Source organism: Capra hircus, chromosome 1 (assembly GCF_001704415.2).
Source record: "Capra hircus breed San Clemente chromosome 1, ASM170441v1, whole genome shotgun sequence".
NCBI classification, from domain to species: Eukaryota; Metazoa; Chordata; class Mammalia; order Artiodactyla; family Bovidae; genus Capra; species Capra hircus.
In genome coordinates this window covers 135,068,651-135,091,613 of record NC_030808.1, presented here as the reverse complement: position 1 = coordinate 135,091,613, position 22,963 = coordinate 135,068,651, and the positions used below count along the sequence as shown (strand labels likewise).

Here is a 22,963-nt window from a genome sequence, read left to right as displayed (position 1 = left end):
CTCAGCCACCGTGAGTGGAGAGCAGAGATGGTAAGAGAGAACACATAGCCCTGTGCCTCAGTTCTGCCTGGAGTTTCCCTTTCCATCAGCCTTCAGGCAGAATGGAGATTACAGTAAAGTTCAGCATGTCCTGCCTTTTCCCCTTCTGAGTTGAGAGCCCAGTGAGGAGCAGGAGGGAAAAAGCAAAAGGTGGTGAACACACCACCCAGACATGAGGAGGGTTTTCTTCCTGGAGCATGCGTTTGAAGAAATCTGTTTTTCCACACCCCCTCCACCAATATATGACCACACCGCTTAGAAATATGAAACAAGAGGCTTTGTGTTGAGAATTAGGACAGTTTATTGTTTGATCAACATGCTGAGTCTTCCACATTTTACACAGTTTTATGTAAAGTCAATGTGGCCATTTAAGCCTGCTGAGCCAGTGAGATGGGAATGCCATCCTTTGTGCTCCTCATGGCCAATCACTTCCATGGGGCCGGGTGAGCAGGAAGGTGACACACACCTTGTGATACACGCTGGCCGTCAACCTATGGAGGCTTCGCACTAGAGGGAAGCTTCCAATCCCACTGCAAGGATAAACCACACCCTACCATGAGCATCAGCAAGGGCGGGGTGGGGGGTTGTCTGGTGTCCAGGGAGTTTATGCATTGAGAGCTCAAGGTTTTGGATCACTGAAATAGTTTTATTTCAAACAAAAAATCCAAAGGGTGCCCTGGTATGACAATCAGAGTGGACTCGGGGGCTGGCCCTTCCTTGCAATGGAGGAGCCTGAAATGTACTCAGACACGCTGGTCTGAGGAGCACCCGTGCGCTGTCGCCCTGTGTGCCAGTGCAGTCACATTTGTTACGTGTCAGCGGCAGATGAGTGAAGACACCTTGATTCTGGCTGCCTGCAGTTTGCTGGGTGAACCATAAGCAGGTCACCCTTCTCGGGCTTGGTCTTCCTGCATTTCGTGCAGGAAGGGTTGTGAGCCTTCCTCCTCACTCTGCTGTAGCCAGGGGACAATGTCTCACATTCTTGGGGGAGAGGTAGTTAGGAAACGAGTGCGCACTGGTTGATGCCCAGACACTTCAGCTCAGCTGCCCCTCCTGTGGCTCAGACACGCCTCACAGCCCTCAGCCACCTGTTCTCACATCCTGACACCCTCACCTGCCTTCTGCCATGTGGAGAAATGAGGCTTCTCTGCCTGCAGGACACCGAAGCCAGCGGTGCCATTACTGTCACACCTGGTACCTGAGGGCAGGGCTCCCCGCACTGCCGCCACCAGGCAAACGACAACATCACCTCCAATGTGTCCGCACTCTCGGCTACCACCATACCAATCCTCGTTTCTGCTGCCTGAAATACTCGAACTGATCTGGCTCCTCAGACCTGGGCCATCCCAGACCTACTGAGGAAGAGTGCGGTGATGGCAACGGCAAGGAGGCCTCTGAAGCATGCTTGCTAACCTCGGATGCACGGCTGCAGCTCTAGCCTCTAGCACCCGAGATGCCGAGACCACCCCTTCACTCTGGCACGTCTGCATTCATAAACACGCTTTCTGCTTTCTCCACCATATGCTCGATTTTTCAGATGTCCACAAAACAGGAGCTTTACTGACAGCATTTTTTCCTTTTTTTTTTTTTTTTTTTTGAGATTCCTCAAAGTAAAAGGGCTACAGAAGATGAGCCTGCCATACTCCCAGGTCAAGTATGCTCTGTGGAGACAGAGACTGAACCACTGGCTCAACTGAGATCGTTTCCTAAAGGGGTCCCTCCTCTCTGCCTTGTGTTAGCCCACCTGGATCCAGCAACGATGGGATACTCTCAGCAGGAATGCTGAGGAATTTCATGACATTCTCTTCAAGGGAACCTGATCATTTCATTATTGAACCTTAAGTCTGAGACAAGATCCTACCTACAAGCAAGAGGACAGTGATGGCACCTGCCCCCAATGGGAGCCAAGGAGCCAAAGCCCTTCTGTGCTGGAGGTCTGGCTGCCCTGACAGATCCAGGAAGAGGGGTGGAGATGAGGCCCGAGGAGGGCACTCATGGAACAATGTGGCGCCACCAGCATAGGAGGATAAGGGGAGGCAATTGCCCTCCCCACCTCCCTCTCCTACAGGACTGGGAGAGCTGGGCTCAGGAGAGAGGATGTCATGTATGTGTTGGGAAACGAGGGCTCACGGAGGCCACATCAAACCACATTGGATCTGCTTCATCTCTTACTATTATTCTAGGCTGTGATGGAAAATAAAAACCATGAGAAGGGGACTGAGTTTCTACCTTTTTAACAAAAATTTTTAAAGAAAAAGTACTCTTATAGTACCAAGAAAATAAAAATCCACCATTCATTCACTGAGACCCAATGAGATCCCTGCAAATTGGGCTGCCCTAGGGGCCTCAAGCAATGGCCCTCACTGCCAGCCAGGCTTGGGGCTGTCACCTGGACTCCTGTGAATTCTCACGAGGTAAGTAAGCACTCTTCCAACAAGCACCACTTGGGGGGTGTGCCAGGGTGGGGGTACTGGCCCACATGGGCATGCACACTTGTGCATATAAGTACAGACAGAAATAGTGTGCATATTCCCAGGTTCTATTTTTGCCTTTAGTTAACACATCTACGCATTGTTTTATTGATGGCAAGACAATCACAAGTTTTGGGACAATATTAAGTATTTCTTATTTCAACACATTGCAGTACTTTTGGATTTCCAAAACTGGTATCACAATGCAAGTTCCAACTTGAGAGCAGGAAAACAAGAATATACATCGAGCACACGTATCTTTGTGAGAATGTGTGTGGAAGGTGTATACACAAGTCTATCTCTATATATAATTATGTACACACATATAAAAACTCAACATGTGACACTGGAATTACGTTCGTACGTTGGTCTTTACCTTCTGGAAGAGGAGCTCAGTGGGAATGCTGCTTCCTCTTGCTTCACCTGAAGATAAACTTCTCTCTGAAGATCAGCTCTGACACACAGTCTCCTCAGCTGTGTGACAGGCTCACTGGACCCAGCATCAGTGAGTCCTGCCAGGTCCCTGCTGCACTTAGTGGCTGCCATTTTGGATTAGTTTCTGAGAAGTTCCAAATTCAACATAATAACTTGTTGGGATCCTGCTTTATGGTGGAATTTACTCCCTACTGTACGCCAGATAGTCACTTAGCTTGTCTCTGACAAGCCTAACAGCGGCCTGGAGGAAGAGCCAGGGTTCACTGATTTTGGCCAGAGTGGCCTGCCCTCTGTCTGGCTTTGTGCAGACTCGGAGTTGATGAGTTTGGATCTATTTGGAATGCTGGTCAAGCAGCAGCATCACTTAGTGAAAGAGGGTTCTTTTCAAAGATTTTACAGATAGGTCCTCAGGACTAAGGCCTTCTCAGAAATGAGTCAAAAATGGCCAGGACGGCTCTCTGGAAAGCCTTCTGGGGACCCCACCTCAGCCCTATCCTCAAGCGGCTGGAGTGCTGCTACAGTATCTGCAAAGGTCTGTGCACAAAAACGTCAACTGCCCTGCTCCAGGGAGACAGAAATACGTCAAGGGGTCAGCTTTTCCAAATCAGCACTCAGTATTAGCAACCAAGGATCGGCAAACATGCATCTTCCCGGTGGCAGGTCTGCAGACCCTCCCTTCCCCCACCACAGACGGGCCAGTCCTGTGTGGAGCAGGCCCCAGCTTCCCTGGCATCCAAGGAGGAGGGCTTCAGGGGCACACACTGAGGTTCCTTCTGCCCTTCCCTCAGCTTCAAACCAGACACGTTTGCTGATCGTTGGACAGCTTGGTTAAAACATTTTCATGACTACATATGGTGCCCCCAGTCTATAAACCACACCTTGCCCCAGCCCACAGTTGCCAACAGCACCCCGTCCTTCCTTCCTGCCCATGACCTCTTGCTCTGCCAGTCACTGGGTGGACCACAGAGCATAGACGGTTGCCTGTGGCAAGTGTCCTCCACCCCCTTCAAGGCTTTTCAGGGAGGGGAAAGAGGCAGAAGTGATCCCAGTGGGCCTGGCCTGGGCTCCCTGCAGTTCACAGGCCTTTCTTCAGCTCGGGGCTGTGGCTTGTGTCCTACTCTGGCCACAGAAGGACGGAGTCAGAGCTGCCTCTTCAGAGCCTGTTTCGTTCCATCAGTGTTTGATTTAACTACGGAGGGCCTCTTTGGTGAGGCTTGGTTGGTCTGGGCCAGACAGCCTGGGGATTGGAGCCTAAACAAATTGCCCAGTTAATTGTTTAAATTTATTGGTCTGGGGTTGGGAGGAGGGCAGAGGTGGTGAACCATTAAAAGAGGACAGGAAGGAGGAGGTGTGTGGAAAAGGTTCTCTGTAAGTTTACAAATATACAAAAACAAAAAAAAGCACATCTTTCAAATAAAAATGACTACATTTTTATCTGGCAAAAAGTTGTATACACATGATTTAAATTTTTTTTTAAATTTTAAGTTTTTGGCAATCTTAATAAAGTACAATATATTACAACCAAACCAAAAAATAGTTGTTTAAGTAACAGCTGTTAAGAGTGACATGATCCCTGATGCCCAGCCTCCCTCCCCACCCACCCGACTCCTAGAGACAGAGAGAAAAGAAAACTCCTCCCATCTGGATAAGCTCATCTCCCACCCCCCTTAGGAAGCTAACCAATAGGAAGCAACACAACAAGCGAGTAGTGTCAAAGGAAGCCGGGGTCAGGCTGCATTAGCAGGAGCAGCCACCCTCGCTGGCCGGGGGCTCCTGGGGTTTGTCCAGCTTGATGTCAATCACTGCAGGAGTGGGGCTAAGGAAAATGACTCCCGGAGAAGCTCCCACCTGGCTCCCACCACGGTACCCACTCAGCTGCCCTGCACAGCCCCTCTGTCCCTCCGCAAGCACCCAGGGGCTCGCACTTCATTTAGCCTGGGTGGGTAGGATGCAGGCTCCCCAGGTCCCACCCTTCCTCCTCCCAGACCGTCCCCCACAACCTTACCTCTGTCTACCAGAAGCAAAGCTTGTCCTGGGGCTGTGGGACCACTACGGAAACACAGGCTAGCCAGACCCTTTCTCAAAAGCCCTCCTGGTGGGGAGCCTCGGCCTTGTTCCCTGTCAACTGCACCCCGAAGTGCACGGGAGGTGCAGAGCCTGCCGGCTGGGTGTACAGCCCACCTCGCAAGGCCCAGGTGGGCACAGCAACTTTGACCCCCTCACTTCAAGCTCCAGTTAGAGGTGGTCTTAGACTCTGAGCTTGCTGCTGTGAGAAGCCACAACCCCTCTATAGCCCTTTCCATGGATGCCCTGGGGAGTGTGGGTTGGAGGAGCACCAACCGCCAGAGCTGGGTGGAAGCAGTCCTGCTAGGGGATCAGTACCCACGTCCCAAGGAGGTTTTGTGGCCCCTGTGTAAGGGCGGTGGGAGAGGTGCTTCAGGAGTCAAGTAGCATAAAAAACCATGCTTCCCTAAAGACACCTTGCCTTTCCCCTCCTTACCACTTTTTTTGCTACTGGCCATGGCATATATTCTGTCGTTTTTGAGACTGCATCCAAGTACTGCATTTCGGACTCTTTTGTTGACCATGATGGCTACTCCATTTCTTCTGAGGGATTCCTGCCCACAGTAGTAGATGTAATGGTCATCTGAGTTAAATTCACCCATTCCAGTCCATTTTAGTTCATTGATTCCTAGAATGTCGACGTTCACTCTTGCCATCTCTTGTTTGACCACTTCCAATTTGCCTTGATTCATGGACCTGACATTCCAGGTTCCTATGCAATATTGCTCTTTACAGCATTGGATCTTGCTTCTATCACCAGTCACATCCACAACTGGGTATTGTTTTTGCTTTGGCTCCATCCCTTCATTCTTTCTGGAGTTATTTCTCCACTGATCTCCAGTAGCATATTGGGCACCTACTGACCTGGGGAGTTCCTCTTTTAGCATCCTATCATTTTGCCTTTTCATACTGTTCATGGGGTTCTCAAGGCAAGAATGCTGAAGTGGCTTGCCATTCCCTTCTCCAGTAGACCACATGATATCTGTTCATCTCCAAGGCAAACCATTCAATATCACAGTTATCCAAGTCTATGCTCCAACCAGTAACACTGAAGAAACTGAAGTTGAATGGTTTTATGAAGACCTACAAGACCTTTTAGAACTAACACCCAAAAAAGATGTCCTTTTCATTATAGGGGACTGGAATGCAAAAATAGGAAGTCAAGAAACACCTGGAGTAACAGGCAAATTTGGCCTTGGAATGCGGAATGAAGCAGGGCAAAGACTAACAGAGTTTTGCCAAGAAAATGCACTGGTCATAGCAAACACCCTCTTCCAACAACACAAGAGAAGACTCTACACATGGACATCACCAGATGGTCAACACCAAAATCAGATTGATTATATTCTTTGCAGCCACAGATGGAGAAGCTCTATACAGTCAACAAAAACAAGACCGGGAGCTGACTGTGGCTCAGATCATGAACTCCTTATTACCAAATTCAGACTTAAATGGAAGAAAGTAGGGAAAACCGCTAGACCATTCAGGTATGACCTTAATCAAATCCCTTATGATTATACAGTGGAAGTGAGAAATAGATTTAAGGGCCTAGATCTGATAGATAGAGTGCCTAATGAACTATGGAATGAGGTTCGTGACCTTGTACCGGAGACAGGGATCAAGGCCATCCCCATGGAAAAGAAATGCAAAAAAGCAAAATGGCTGTCTGGGGAGGCCTTACAAATAGCTGTGAAAAGAAGAGAGGCAAAAAGCAAAGGAGAAAAGGAAAGATATAAGCATCTGAATGCAGAGTTCCAAAGAATAGCAAGAAGAGATAAGAAAGCCTTCTTCAGCGATCAATGCAAAGAAATAGAGGAAAACAATAGAATGGGAAAGACTAGAGATCTCTTCAAGAAAATTAGAGATACCAAGGGAACATTTCATGCAAAGATGGGCTTCATAAAGGACAGAAATGGTCTGGACCTAACAGAAGCAGAAGATATTCAGAAGAGGTGGCAAGAATACACAGAAGAACTGTACAAAAAAGATCTTCATGACCCAGATAACCATGATGATGTGATCACTAATCTAGAGCCAGACATCCTGGAATGTGAAGTCAAGTGGGCCTTAGAAAGCATCACTATGAACAAAGCTAGTGGAGGTGATGGAATTCCAGTTGAGCTGTTTCAAATCCTGAAAGATGATGCTGTGAAAGTGCTGCACTCAAGATGCCAGCAAGTTTGGAAAACTCAGCAGTGGCCACAGGACTGGAAAAGGTCAGTTTTCATTCCAATCCCAAAGAAAGGCAATGACAAAGAATGCTCAAACTACCGCACAATTGCACTCATCTCACATGCTAGTAAAGTAATGCTCAAAATTCTCCAAGCCAGGCTTCAGCAATACGTGAACCATGAACTCCCGGATGTTCAAGCTGGTTTTAGAAAAGGCAGAGGAACCAGAGATCAAATTGCCAACATCCACTGGATCATCGAAAAAGCAAGAGAGTTCCAGAAAAACATCTATTTCTGCTTTATTGACTATGCCAAAGCCTTTGACTGTGTGGATCACAATAAACTGTGGAAAATTCTTCAAGAGATGGGAATACCAGATCACCTGACCTGCCTCTTGAGAAACCTGTATGCAGGTCAGGAAGCAACAATGAGAACTGGACCTGGAACAACAGACTGGTTCCAAATAGGAAAAGGAGTATGTCAAGGCTGTATATTGTCACCCTGCTTATTTAACTTCCATGCAGAGTACATCATGAGAAACGCTGGACTGGAAGAAACACAAGCTGGAATCAAGATTGCCGGGAGAAATATCAATAACCTCAGATATGCAGATGACACCACCCTTATGGCAGAAAGTGAAGAGGAGCTAAAAAGCCTCTTGATGAAAGTGAAAGAGGAGAGTGAAAAAGTTGGCTTAAAGCTCAACATTCAGAAAATTAAGATCATGGCATCTGGTCCCATCACTTCATGGGAGACAGATGGGGAAACAGTAGAAACAGTGTCAGACTTTATTTTTGGGGGCTCCAAAATCACTGCAGATGGTGACTGCAGCCATGAAATTAAAAGACGCTTACTCCTTGGAAGAAAAGTTATGACCAACCTAGATAGTATATTCAAAAGCAGAGACATTACTTTGCCGACTAAGGTCCATCTAGTCAAGGCTGTGGTTTTTCCTGTGGTCATGTATGGATGTGAGAGTTGGGCTGTGAAGAAGGCTGAGTGCCGAAGAATTGATGCTTTTGAACTGTGGTGTTGGAGAAGACTCTTGAGAGTCCCTTGGACTGCAAGGAGATCCAACCAGTCCATTGTGAAGGAGATCAACCCTGGGATTTCTTTGGAAGGAATGATGCTAAAGCTGAAGCTCCAGTACTTTGGCCACCTCACGTGAAGAGATGACTCATTGGAAAAGACTCTGATGCTGGGAGGGATTGGGGGCAGGAGGAGAAGGGGATGACCAAGGATGAGATGGCTGGATGGCATCATGGACTCGATGGACGTGAGTCTGAGATGGTGATGGACAGGGAGGCCTGCCATGCTGTGATTCATGGGGTCGCAAAGAGTCGGACATGACTGAGCGACTGAACTGAACTGATGGCATATATTCTGAGTGTGACCTTGTCCGTGACTTTTCCTTAGTTTTTTTCTTTTTATGGTCCCTAAACCTCAATATTCTTTTGTATATTTTTATCTTGCTTTGTGTGTATGTAGTCGTACATATACATAAACATACATTTTTTATAACATGGCAAAGTATAGGTAAACTAACAAAAAGACAAGAAACAGCTGACTTCCTTTCCACTGGGCAAATCGGACCACCTCTCTGAGCCTCAGTTTCAGCCTCTGAGTGTGGCCCAAGGTCTGGAGTGGACTGGGTGAGTGGTGTGCAGACCCTGTCCCCGGGGCAGTGGGGAGGCCCCAGGCTGTGCCGGGCTGGGTTGAGGAGGCAGTTGTCTCATGTAGAGGAGGCTGAACCATGCTGAGATCATGTCTGAATGTACGGAAGTGGACATTCTGCTTGTCCACATGAAACACAAATCTGTGTTCACTAGAAAGAAGGGCAGTTACTATCTCTCACTCCCTGCCCCACGCTGTCACTCCACACACAACCCTCTGGCATCCCTACTCTGTTCTGGAAGCTTGTTTAGTTCAAGCTGGACGGGGTCTTGAAGACCTTGGAGCTCAGCCTCATTCCTGTACATATGAGCCTCCACAGCACAGCTGCCCATCAGGAAAGCTGGCCTGGGGACCAGGCAAGGGTTTGTCCACTGTTCTAATACATCATGTGATAAATCCATGAATAAATGACTTCTGCAGCATCTTTCACTCACTTGTCAAAGAAAAGGATACTCCCTTCTTTGCTTTTCTCCTGGACATTCTCCATTCCAGGCAGAGCCGAGGCCACACGTCGGAAGAGCTAGGGAGAGGGGAGGTGCAGCATGAGCCCCATCCTTCCCCCTCTGCTCCCGGCATGCCCACCTTCTGCCTCTTCTCACCGACCTCAGGCTCTACTCCTGTCCTGTCCCACTGACTGCATCCTGGACAGCAGAGACTGCACCCAACTTCTCCCTCCCACCCCCTAGCACCCCTCACAGCACTGGGCCCCAGCAGGCCTCTCACCCAGGCAGTCTGGCCTCAGGGTCTCGGGGGCTGAGTGTGGGTCATGGTGATGGCCAGGGATCCTCCCTCAGGCAGAAAATGATCTAGGCCCTGGGGAGCTTCTGTCCCAGTGCCCACCTGGGGGCCAGGTGTGGGGAAGTGGCTTTCAACCTGCTCTTATGACAATGACCCTCTCTTCAGGGAGTCTTGCGAGTGCACAGCATCAAGGCAGCTGGCTTCTAGGAGCCAGGGCCACAGTCAGAGTGGAGGAGACTTTTCAGAGGGAGTAAGGACGTGAGAGTGTGAGTGTGATATTGTGGGTTTGCTTGGGCATGGGCGAGTGTGACTGCGTGTACTGTGTGTAGAGGAGTGTGTGTGGTGTGGATGTGGATGTGCGGCATCTGTGTGTGTACATTGGGGGGGTGTGTGTGTGTGACGTGTATGTGCACATGTGGGGTTTCTGGGTCTGTGTGTTTGTAAGTGTGCATGGAGAGCTATATGGTGTGTGTCTGAATGCCTGTGCTCACTGGGGCAGGGGTGGGCAGGGTGTCAGGGGTGCTGGCAGGACCTAGGGGGATGGAACCTAGGGGGATGACAGCAAGTACAAGACAGAAGATTCTGAATGCTCTCCCCATCTCTTGACAAACACCAACTGCGGAAACTAGGTGGGCTCTGAACTAGGAACTGCCTGAGCTCTCTGAAGACAGGTTGAGGCTCATTCATGGTCTCAAGGCAGAGCCCAGTCACGTGGGACCACCCAGGCTGGGTGACAGGACCAAACGTGGTGAGGGTGACGGCCCAAGTGGGGAAGATGCTGGTGGGTGGGGTGCAGAGAGGGGTAGGAGCGGGTGCAGAAGTCCAGTCACTCACTGAGCCTTCCTCCATGACCATGCTCCAGGCAGCCCCACTCCGCCTGCCTGGCTGTCAAAATAGTCAGCGCCTCTGTCGGTGGCCAAGCTGCCAATCAAACAGAAGCTCTAAGGGTCACATGGGGGCCTCTGAGAGCAGACAGGCTCACATTCAGAGTCGAGGAGCCTGCACTGCCCGGAGACTCCTCTGAACCATCTGGGGTTGAACTGACTATACACAACTCTTGCTCAGACCATTGCCTGGCTTCCAGAAAGGGGGCAGTGGAAAGGGGGCATCAGCATCTCTGTCTGCTGAGGGCAGAGGCCACCTGCCCTCTGGACCACTGACCTCTGCTTCCCCGCCCTCTAGGCCTTTCCATCAGGACCGCACAGAGCCACAACCTGATGTCTCCTGTAGGCCTCCAGGGACCGGGGAGGCTGGCAAGGGGGCGTGAGTGAACAGAGCAACGCTGAGGCCCTCCAACTGGGGCAGGGGCATCCCCTGGGTCTGGGAGCTCATTCTGTCCCTCCCACTCCTCTGCCACTTCCCACTGGCACAGCATTGCCCAGGTCGGGTAAACCCTCAAACCCTCATTGCGTGTGGCCAGCTGCCGCATGGCAGCTTGTCTAGTGCTCTTGGACACTGCTGGGGCTGGCAGAAGTGACCCTGGCAAGGCCCCAACACCCCTCCAGCCCCACCTGTGCCCATGCCAGTCCCCTGCCCGGGCAGCCCCCTCCTCGTCAGCTATCCAAGTCCTCTTTTCCTTGAAGACACGGGATCTTCACCTTTTCTGAACCAAAAACTGGTCCTTTGGCAGGCTAGTGAAGGCTATGGCCTCCTTTCAAGCGTGTGAAATGAATGGTCCACTGTCCATAGAATTCTCCAGGCAAGAATAATGGAGTGGGTAGCCATTCCCTTCTCCAGGGGATCTTCCCAACCCAGGGATTGAACCTGGGTCTCCTGCATTGCAGGCAGATTCTTTACCATCTGAACCACAAGGAAAGCCCAAGTTTTATGTAAAGGAAACCATTTAGTATTGAAATAAATTTCTAAACTCTTAAAAGATACAGACCCTTGACATAGCAACACGTGTGCTTCCTCAGGAATGTGTTAAAGAGCCGGAGCCAGCAGAGGACCCCCTGAGATACTGAGCGGGGAAACGCTCAAGAGACTTGAGACACCAATAAAGCCAGGGTAGCTACTAACACATGGAGTCCTGTTGCTACGCTCCTGGCCACAGAAAATGCTGCTGATCTGTCAGGGGGTGGTGCAGAGACAGGTGCAGTCGTTTCCACCCAAGTCCACTGACCTGCTGAACGCCATCTGTGAGAAGTCTCTTGCTCCGAGGCTCAGCCCTAACCCCACCCCTTCTACGGCTCCTCTGAGGAGTCTGACTCTGCAGGCCCCCTCCTGTAAGCTCTAACCGCACTGAGGGTGGGCTCTTTTCCCCAAGTCTACCTGGCCCAACGCAGCCCCAGGCACTTGCCAAGCACAATGCAGGAACCCCAAAATGCTGAGTGGATGGACTCTCCTGCATGGCCATCCCAAGTGAGGGAACAGGAAGGAAAGAGCTGTTTCTCAGCTGCCTAGAAGCTGGGGGCTGGACACCCACGGTAGCTCAGGGGCTGCGGGGCTGGCTGCTGGGTAGCCCCCAATACCCTGAGGGCGAGCAGTTAGCTCTGGAGGGACTCACTCCCCATCAGGTGGGCCACCTGGTCACTAGCCCCCGGCACCAGAAGCCCAGTGTGGGCCCCTGGTCAAGGCGGCAGCTCCCACCTGCTTCACGTTGTAGCCAGTCTTCGCACTGGTCTCGATGAACATGACGCTCAGTTCTTTGGCACGCTGCTCGCCCTCCTCTATGGTTATCTGCCTGGAGGGGAGATGAGGGGAACCAGCTTTCAGTAGAGAAGGAGCCCCTAATCGGGGTGGAGGGAGCGGCCTCAGATGATGAGGGCACTTCAGTTGGCCTGAGGCCAGGGCTGAACCCCAGGGCCCCCTCAGGGCACATGAGGTGCAGAGCAGAGCAGGAAGCCAGCATCCCCACTCCACTCGCTGGCAGAACTGTCCAGTCCGGGAGCTGGCCCTGTGGCTGGTGGGCTGCTGGCCCCTACCCACTTTTCCCAAGATAACCACTGCCGGAGTACACTTTATCACACTCCGCCAGCCACAGACCACCTCTCTGGGTGGTACCACCAGCCCCATTTGCCAAATGAGCACATTGAGGTCAAAAGTAATGGCCCCAAGGTCACCTATTGCAAAGAAGCTGGGCTTTGAACTCTGTTTTCTTCACTTCAAGGACAAGATTTTAATAAAGCAGCTTCTCATTCAGAATACTCCCTAAACGGTCAGAGTGCATTTCGGGAGGCCCTCAGTCCATGATTGGTAGCTTTATCTGCCCTGGGAGATAAAGAAAGGGCACCAAGGTGAGCCCTATTCCTAGAGGGCAGCCTCTTTAGGGACAGTGTCACACCCAGACATACAGCTGGACCAGGAAACTCTGTGTGTTCACGCCAGGGGACCAGGCCCTTCACACTCACCACAGCATCAGCACAGGTGTTTCCCAGGAACAAGGCCAGTGGTAGCCCGAGGGCCACTGTGTCCATGACTGAGCTGAGGCCAGGCCCAGACTATGCATTGCTGGGCTGGCCGGGCACACGGGAGCTTTCAAAGCCTTCGGGGCCCCAGCGGGGCCCTTCCCAGATGCTGGGGGCTGGGTCAGACAGGGTGCTCACCACCTCCAAGTCCCAGGACACCCCATCCAGGAGGTGTTGCAGAGGAGGGCGGGGGTGGCCCCCAGCCCCCTGTACCTACCTCTTGTCGGCCAGGTCCGTCTTATTGCCCACCAGCATGATGATCACATCGCTGCCCCTCTCTGTCCTGACATCATCAATCCACTTAGAGGTCTGCTGGAAGGAGTTGAGATCTGGAGGTGGAAAGTAGGGATAAAGCGTGGCATGAGAGGTGGCCCTGTGGGAGAGGGGAAGGGTGGTGGGGAGAGCGTGCACCCTCAGACACTTGGGCAGGGCAGGTGGGAGTATAGACCGGCAGGCCTGGACCTTCCTGAGAACACCTGGGTGTATTTGTGGAACTGCGGGCCCCCGAAACCCCTCACGTTGCTGAGCCACCCACTGGGGAGAGGTCATGGCACCTGGAAGGCCACTGGGTCATGATTCGCTCCATGGACTAGTGGTTTTCGGGCCCATCTGAGAGTCAGATCTGACTTTGCGAGCTCAGAGCAGGGTGAGATATGAGTGCAGTGGGTTTGGCTGAGATAGAAAGTGTGACGCTGCGTGTGGGAGAGACCACGGCAGCCCTGAGGCAGGAGGGCCCTGCAGGGTGGCCTCCCACCGACAGGAGCTCAGAGGGGTTTCCAAACGGCACCCTCAGGCCCTGCAAGTAAGGGAAGTGGGAAGTGGGCCCAGGAGCAGACAAAAGCCAGGAGAGGCCAGTTTTTTCAGGGCAGTCCCTTCCTCATCAGAAGCTGAGACAGGCTCCCAGAGGAACAGTCATAGGGTGATGCCCACTACTCAGCAGCCTGCAGGCCCAAGGGGAGGCGAAGCTCCCTGTCCTGGGAACCTGGGCTTCCCACAGCTGATCTTCTTCTGCTTGGCATCAGGGGCCCAGGTCTCCTCAGGGGCCCACTTCCATGCTCTCAGGTGTGCAAGGAGCCTGTGGTCAGGGAGACAATATGGGGAGGACCGGGGGAGGGCTAGAGGCAGCAGGCTGGGGCATCCTCCCACCATAAGCTTGACTGCAGCCCAAGGGCTTGCGAGGTGTGTGCCGTGACACCTGCCTGGACAGTGGGGCTCTGCACCGGGCCCTAGCCCTCACTCCCAGCACACAAGTCTCCCTCAGGGCTGTGTGTCTCTCTCCGGAACAGGTGATTTGGCCAGAAGAGCCACAGGGCGTGAGATGAACAGCCCACCCATGGCCCCCAGGGACCCACTGGGCCTCCCCTCCCAGAGAGCCCTGTAAGGAGCTGGGGTGCTGCTAACAGACACGGCTGCCAGGTCAAGGCTGGCCCACAGACCAGCATCTTTTCACACCTGCACATGTACACACACACCATACAAAGAAGTTGCTCCCTAGGGGTCTTTCTGGCAGCCAGGACCCAGGACGGTGCTGAGGGGCAGGAGAAGGGCCAGCCTTGTGAGCATCTCCTCTGCTCCACACACAGGCCTCTGCTCTGAACAGGGCCACCCTGGTCCAGTACGCCGTGCCTGGTGCCGGAGGATGGGGGAAGGCTCCAAAGCAACTCACTTTCCACTCTGAGCACCTGCCTTTCTGCAATCAAAGGACAAGCACACACACATATATGTATACACACACACACACACACACACACACACACACACACGCTGCACCCTGGCTGGGGCTGCACCTGGGCCCTGGAGCCCTGTGAGCTGTTCCCTGCCCAGCACCCAGGCCCCATACTCACTTGTGATGTCGTACACCACCACGGCCACCGTGGAGTCCCGGATATAGCTGGGGATCAGGCTGCGGAACCTCTCCTGGCCGGCTGTGTCCCAGAGCTGCAGTCGCACCTGTCGCAGAGTGGGCAGGAGGTTCAGGGCACGGTGAGGTCCTCAGGGTGGGAGCGGGGGGCTGGAGGGAAGTTCTGCGGTGCTGGCACTGCCAGCTCTGGGCAGGCATGCGCTCTTAGTGGTGCCCAGGACAGGCCCCAGGTGATAGGTCCCAGGGAGCCCTCCCTGTCCTCCCAGGTCTCCAGTCAGGCACTCACCGTACGATCCTCCAAGTACATGGTTTTTGACAAGAAGTCAATCCCAATGGTTGCCTGTTAGAGAAGAGGCCAGAACAGTCAAAACTGAAAGGTCTCAGGCAGGGGGGCAAAAGCTGAGTCATCCGGGCAGGGACACAGCCAGCAAAAGGGGTCGTTACCCAGGCCAAGCCTTGTGTGGGTTCTATTTTTCTGTCCCACACCCCAACTCAACAGCGAATCCTCGCATCCCTCTCAGAGGACATGAGATAAATAAGGATGAGGACAGGTTGTTCTGAGTGACACACTCTTTGGAGAGGAAGAGAAAAGTGCTTCGGAAAAAGGATGAGAACAGAGGAGGAAGCTTGCTTGGGAACAAGGCCACTGGATCTCCTGCCCCACTCAGGTGGGGGCCTGGAGGAGCAGGAGCTGCATGGTCTCCCTGCCCCAGCCTGCTTGTGCCCTGCTTACCTCCTTGCTCCCCAGCCTCCCCTGCAAAAGCCTCTCTCCTCAGACCTAGACTTCAGGTGCCTGGCTTGGGCTCACTGCTGCCCAGCTGGGTGGGCGTGGAACGGGAGCAGGGCAGCTTGCCGGTGTGGGGGCAGAGAGCAGCTGGCTTCCCACAGGAGCATCACAACCAGCCACAGCAGCATCTTGCAGGGAAACCCCACTGGCTCTTTTCTACCCAAACCAACACACTGGAAGTCGACTGTCTACGTCACGCCTGTGCTTCCACTCTCCTGGCATCAGGGGAGGCAGCTGGACCAGAGGGAAGGGCCCAGCACCCAATTGCTGTATGGCCTGAAACAGGCCACCCAACCTTTATGGGCCTCACCAGCACCCAGTGTTTGTGACGGGAGCCAAGACGCTGTCAACGTGGAACAGTCACTGCCACGTAATTAATAACAGTGAAGACTCAGACACAGCCTGAATGTTGGGGCACCGGTGAAGTACAGTGTGGTTCATCCATAAGATGAAAGCTTGGCATTCATTAAAAATCACGTTCTTGAAAAATATGTAAGCATTTCAGGAAAAAGTCATTAAGTAAAACTAAGCAGATTACAAAACATCAGCTTGATTAACTCAAGTAGAGATACAAGCATTTTTCATGTTTTCTTAGATGCTGAAGTGAAGGCATGACATACTAAGGCCTTAGTAGTACCAGTGTCCAAGTTCTGACACTATGGGTGATTTTCTTCATTATACTTGTCTCCATTTTCTACAATGAACATATAATAGTTCTAAAAGCAGAATTTAAAGTATTTTTTTTTAAATATAAGGTTTAAAAAAATAAGCTTAGTTGAATGGAAAATTGACTTCTGACTACAAAAACCACAACCAAAGAAACCCAAGGAAATAGAAAAGGTCTGCAGGCCCCCAGCTGACTGCAAGCAGGTGTGTGTATACCCCCGACTCCCTCCCATTTCACAAAGGAGTTAAGGTGGCTGCGTCCTCCTGGGAGCTTGCTTTAGTGCAAAGACAGGGAGTGTCAAGGAATGATACAATCCTAGAACATTCATGCTAAACAAATACCTTAGACACAACTCAGTCCTCTACTCTGGAGACCAGGAAAGTTAAAGCCCATGCCTCCTGTGACTCTGCCAACCAATGGCAGAGATACGAGGATCGGCGTAAAATCTTGGCATCACTTGGGCTCTTTCAACCCCAACTTTGTACACCTTTCCAGCATGGTGTGGCCGCTGGGGAATGTGGAATTGACAAGCTGCTTGTGGAATGAGCTTTGTTCCTAAACAGCTACATTACGTCCGTTTTATTAGTATATGTTAGAGCAACGATCCTTGTCTGCTGATACCCACAAGGAGAAATGTACAGAGCAGGTGGACATCCCTCAACTCCAGAGCTCAGTGGATTCCCCAGCGACTGCCAAGCTCCTCCCATAAAGTGACCCTTGAGCTAAAAACCAGGTTCATGACCTCAAGATTGGTGACAGGGACTGGTGGCTGTCCCCAACATGAAGTCTCCCTTTATACAGTATTAGGGCTCCAGCCATAAAGATGAACTCATAGCTGCCCCAAGTAAAGACAATATTTCTCAGCTTTCCTTGTAGCTGGGTGGCTAAGTTCTGGTCAATGGCATGTGAAGGTGACATGTGTACCTTCTGAGATGGGTCCCTCGTGGGGAGGCGGGATGTACCCATAGCTGCCCCTTGCCCTTTCCCACTGCTTGGAATAAAGACAGGTGATAATAAGTCCTACTGGCCCATCTAGGTGAGAGTGACAGAGTAGTGCTGGTGAACAAGATGGAGGAAGCCTGAGTTCCTGCCCGGTAGGGCTTGTCTCTGCAGCCTGAGACTCTTAGACTACTGTGTAACAGAGAACTGAACTATCTTGCCTAAGCCACAGTTATTTGGGGTTTCTTTTCAACATCCTTAGCTCTGACCTAACTAATAGAGCAAAGAACCACAGAGAAACATACCCCTAAGAGGGTAGGCAGCATGGATGGTGATGGTGATGTTTCTGATGATGATGTAACAATTCTGTTTCACCTCATATGTGCTTCCATGGAGGACAGAGAAGTCACCAGATGACATGACAAGGATTGTGCCATGTGGATCAGGCCCTAGTAAGCTCAACTCAGTGGCCTCCATAATCATAAAAGCCATCTACTGAACACTCACATACTTTATTACCCCTAACAACAGTCTGACCAAGTCAGCAGTAATGATGAGTCAGGCTAAAAGGACCAACTTCCTATCTCTCCAGCTCTCTCCCACCTTTAGCCCCACTTTCATGCTTCTTTTTATATCAGAGAAATATCTGCCACTCTCTTAGACCTCTTCTGGCCACACTTTCCACCCAACCATGCTGCTGAGCCACTGCAACAAGCCCTTCCCGCAACCTGGTGCCAAAGCACGTGTCCTTGGACACAGCTGAGCCATCAGCTCTGCTTAAAAACGTCTCCCTAAATTCTGCTTCCGATGATGATTAAATAATTTGTTTTAAACTAACCCACCCAAGCTGCTGCTGCTGCTGCTAAATCGCTTCATTCGTGTCCAACTCTGTGTGACCCCAGAGACGGCGGCCCACCAGGCTCCCCCATCCCTGGGATTCTCCAGGCAAGGACACTGGATTGGGTTGCCATTTCCTTCTCCAATGTATGAAAGTGAAAAGTAAAAGTGAAGTCGCTCCTCCACCCATGGGATTTTCCAGGCAAGAGTACTAGAGTGGGTTGCCATTGCCATTGCCTTCTCCAAACCCACCCAAGACAACTATTATAAACCTTGGACAAGTACAAGAAATAATTTGCAATCACTGAAAAGTGACCCAAACAGGCAGACAAATAGAGGGGTTATAACCTCTACAGGAAGGGAAGAAAACAAAGCAAGATCCTATGCTTGACCAGCTTTTCCCCTGAGGTAGCTTTCTAGTCCCACCAAGTTAAAAGGACTTGGTAACACCTCAGGCTTTTCATTAGAACCCCAGAAGGGTCAGCTTTGGGAGAAAGGACATCATCTCAGAAATAAGGGTTATATCAGAGGACTAAGGGAAAAACAAAAACAGACCTATCTTATAAAAAAACTTTAAACATGGTAAGTAAACCCTTTAAAAAAAATTAGTTGCACATAATTTAATGCCCTATTGAAACAAAATTCAATACATTTCGGAGGAAGGTAATAGAATTCAAGAATCTAAAATGTATTATTCACAATGTCCACTACACTATGAGAAAGGATTTGACGTGAAGAAGCAGGAGATTTAAGCCAATAATTGAGGGTTAAAAAAAAAAACCAACAGAAACATATCTAGATGACCCAGACACTGGATTAACAGGCAAAGACTTTAAAATAATTATTATAAATGCACTAAAAATGTAGAGGAAAAATATGAATATAATGGGTGAATTTCAAGAGATATAGAGAGACTAAAATAAAACCCAGAAATCTTTTTTTAAAAATATTTATTTATTTGGCTGCACCAGGTCTGAGCTGTGGCCTGTAGGATCTTTTAGTTGTGGCATATGGGATCCAGTTCCCTGACCAGGAGTTGAATCCAGGCCCCTGCCTTGGGAATATGGAGTCTTAGCCACTGGACCACCAGGGAAGTCCCCAAATCCATAAATCTTAACACAAAAAAAACCACAATACCTGAAATAAAAATCCCCTGGGTTTGACTAATAGCAGCTAGGACACTTCAGAGGAAAGGGCAGTAAACTTGAAGAGAGATCAAAAGAAATTGTTCAAACTGAAGCACAGATTTTAAAAAGATAAATTAAAAATGAATAGAACTTCAAGCACAATATAAAAGACCTGAGATATATATATATATATATATATATATATATATATACACACACACACGCATATGCACTTGGGGTTTCAGAAAGAGTAAAGACAAAAACAAAACAAAAAATGCATCATAGCCAGATACTTCTTCAATTGGACTAGAAACATCAGGGCACAGCTTCAAGAAGCTCAGTGACCCTAAAACAGGAAACAGACAAAGAGAATCACACCCATCCAAGTCATAGTCAAATTGCTAAAAACTAAAGATAAAGAGAAAACCTTGACAGCAGCTAGGAAACAATGACAGGAATGATGGTTGGTTTCCCTTCAGAAACAGTTGAGGGCAGAAGACGATGGAACAACATCCTTAAAATTCTAAAAGAAACCACCACCACCACCCCTATCATGTCAGCCCAGAATTCTACAGCTGGTAAAGATGTCCTCCAACAGTGAGGGCAAAACAGAAACATTTTCAGATAAGGGAAAGCTGTGATGCTTTGTCACCAGTGAGCCATCATTACGAGAAATACTTCGGGCTGAAGGGAAATTTTACAGATGGAAGTTTGCATCTTTCAAGAAGGAATCTAGGAGCACCAGAAAAGGTAAATCTGTGGGTAAATATAAACACAAGTGACTTGTCCTTGACCACCTCCTACTTCTATCCATATTAGCAATAATTCATAACATCCTTCCCTCTGCTTTGCCCCATTTCATCTTCAGTGAGACTTACTCTCAGAAGATGGCCTCAAATCTTACTTTATATTAGGTACAAACCACTTCATTCCTTGCTTTTCCCCCTCTAATAATAATAATTACTGTTGTTACAATGACTAAACATCTGAGTGCTTATCATGTGCCAGGCATTGTCCTAAGTGCTTTATATGTATTAACTTATGTTAACTTGTTATGAGTTATATTTTTTAGTATTTGTACATTTCTGCTGAGAAAACTGAGTAAAGTTGATCCCTTAACCACATGGGGGTTAGATTTCCACACAGTGAAAAATCTGCATATAACTCATAGTTGGCCCTTTGTATATGTGCTTCGATTCTTCTGTTCAACTAACAGCAGATGGGGAAATTCTGTAGTATTTAATACTGAAAGCAATTGCATAAAAGTGCACCAGCCCAGTTCAAACTCATATTATTCATGGGTTAACTGCATTTGAGACGTTAAATTCCTTGCCCAGCATCAACAGCTGGAAATGGGAGAACCAGGATTCAAAGGTATTTGCAAAGATGTCTGTGAGTGTCCACCTGTATTCCCATCCCTCCAGGTGCTCAGCATTTGCTCCTTCTATCAAAGCAAGCCTCTCCCTGGGTTCTCTTGGCTCTGACCCTCTCAGCCATCAAGGATCTTTTCTGTCTGCAACCTTTCATTCTCCACACACTCTTTCCTTCCAACCAAGAAACATTCTTAAAATTCTTGCATCTTAAAAAAAAAATCGGTCCCTGTCACTAAGTGGCTCTCTAGCTTTCTGCCAATCTCTCACCTCCATTCCATTGGTATGCTTCTTGGGAAAGGGCCCCAAACCAGCTGTCCCCACCTCTTCTCCTCCCACCCAGTGCTCAGTCAGGGCGCTCTGGTTCCTGCCCCTCTGCCCACTGAGGCTGCTCTGGCTGTGGTTACCATAGCCATTCGTCTCCAAATTGTAAGGACACTCTACAGGCCAGACTCTACTAGTGATAGATGAACTTGACCCAGTGGAACAGTCCTCTTCCTTGTCACTCTGGCTTCCTTTGCTTTCATGACATGACTCATTTCTGGCTCTCCCTGCCTCCCTAACTGCTGTTCCTCATTGGCCTTTTACAGGATCCTCTTCATTTCTCTGTTCTTAAAATACTGGCATTCCCGACTGTTTTGTGTCAGGTACCTCATTTACATCCCAATCTACATCCCAGGCCTCACCTCCGTCCTGAGCCCCAGATCCAGGTAGCCGATCGCTTACTGAACATGTCCATCCATGTGTCTTCTAGACCCCTCACTAAACATAGTGTGTCCCATAAGGGGCCCACTCTCCCCTCCTGGCTTACTTCTACTTTCCCCATCTCCATGAAAGGCACCTCCACCTCTGTAGGTGCCCAAGCCTCCAGAAGCCCTCCTGAGTTCTTCCCTTGTTCTCAAGCCTTTTCCCCTTGTTCTCACATTCACTTCCTCACAGTCCACTCCCTCACAGCACAGGATCACTGAGCTGACACTTTGCCTCCAGAGTGTTTTCAACTGCCCGTTTCTCTCCATTCCCACCATCACTGCCCCAGTTCAGTCCCCCAACCTCTTTTACCTGAATAGCTGCAACAGCGTCCTGACTCATCTCTCTGCCCCCAGGTTCTCCCCTGGAGAATTTTTTTAAATTAATTAATCTATTGATTTTTGGCTATTCTGGGTCTTCGTGGCTACATGCAGGCTTTTGCCAGCTGTGGCGAGCAGGGGCTGCACCCCAGATGCAGTGAGGGCTTCTCATTGTGGCATCTTCTCTTGTTGCGGAGCACAGGCTCTACCCGCACGGGCTTCAGGAGTTGCAGCTTGTGGTCTCTAAAGTATCTGGGGTGCACGGGTTTAGCTGTTCTGCAGCATGTGGAATCTTCCCAGACCAGGGATCAAACCCACGTCCCCTGCATTGGCAGGCAGATTCCTAACCACTGGACCGCCAGGGAAGCCCCTCTCCTGGATAATTAATCTTTCACGTAGCACCAGCGTTATCTTCCTAAAACATAAATCTTACCATATGACTCCCTACTGCCTCCAGGAAACCGTATAAACGCTCGAGCTTGGCCTGCACAGGGCCTGCTCCTAGCTTCCCCTCTTTGATCTCATTCCCCGCTTGCCCAGCTTGTAGTTTACCCTTTAGCAGTAAGACTGTGGTCAGGACTCTTACACACGTGTCACTTTGTGTTTCTGTGCATTTGCTAATGCTGTTCCCCGCCTTTTTGAATGCTCTTTCACAAGGTTAAAACTTATTCAGAGATCAAGATCCACTCCTTTGCAAGTCATTTTCCAAGTCTTCAAGTTGGCCTCAGGGCCCCTCTTCTAACAGTTTCTCTGCTAAACTGGAAAGATCTCATGTTGGTCAGTTTCTCCCACTGGCCAGTGATTTGGTAAGTCTCAACATGTAGTCCATGGACCACTTGCCTCAGAATCACATCAGAAGCTTGTTAAATATGCAGGTTGCTGAATCCAGCCCAGACAGACAGAATCATAATCTCTGGGATGTCAGTCTGGGAATCAGAATTCCAGACAAGCCCTTGGATAACTCATTTGAGGAATAAAGTTTGCAAAGAGCTGTGCAGACTCTGAGCTCCTGCTATAATTGGTCTGAGGAGGCTATGGTACCCAGAAGGAGGGGCAGATTCCCTGCCTGAGGTGAGAGACAAGGAGATGCCCATGCCTGCAGAAGAAGGGACTAATCATGGATGAAGAAACCAAGGCTCACTCAGGCTTGAGGTCGTCCAGGTCGGGTGGCAGAGGCAGGGTTAGGGCCCAGGTTTCCCTGACTACAAAGCCCCTCCTCCTGACACCTGGGCTGTATTCCCTCTGCTTCTGGAAGTCCCTTCATTTCTGAAGCTGTCATTGAGTGTGTGTGTGGGAGTCACATCCTGTC

General features: G+C 50.0%; 1 protein-coding gene across 1 annotated transcript in view; it reads right to left on the bottom strand.

Annotated features, from left to right (window-relative positions):
• The window catches only part of RAB6B (RAB6B, member RAS oncogene family), a 62,837-nt gene continuing 40,190 nt past the window's right edge, over positions 317–22,963 (bottom strand). The window contains exons 3-8 of the mRNA XM_018051101.1: positions 15,147–15,200; positions 14,844–14,949; positions 13,217–13,328; positions 12,182–12,275; positions 9,308–9,374; positions 317–4,747 (exon numbers count right to left, since the gene is read on the bottom strand). Of these exons, the coding sequence (XP_017906590.1) occupies positions 4,683–4,747; positions 9,308–9,374; positions 12,182–12,275; positions 13,217–13,328; positions 14,844–14,949; positions 15,147–15,200 (498 nt within the window). The 3' untranslated portion in view covers positions 317–4,682. The remainder of the gene's footprint in view (positions 4,748–9,307; positions 9,375–12,181; positions 12,276–13,216; positions 13,329–14,843; positions 14,950–15,146; positions 15,201–22,963) is intronic.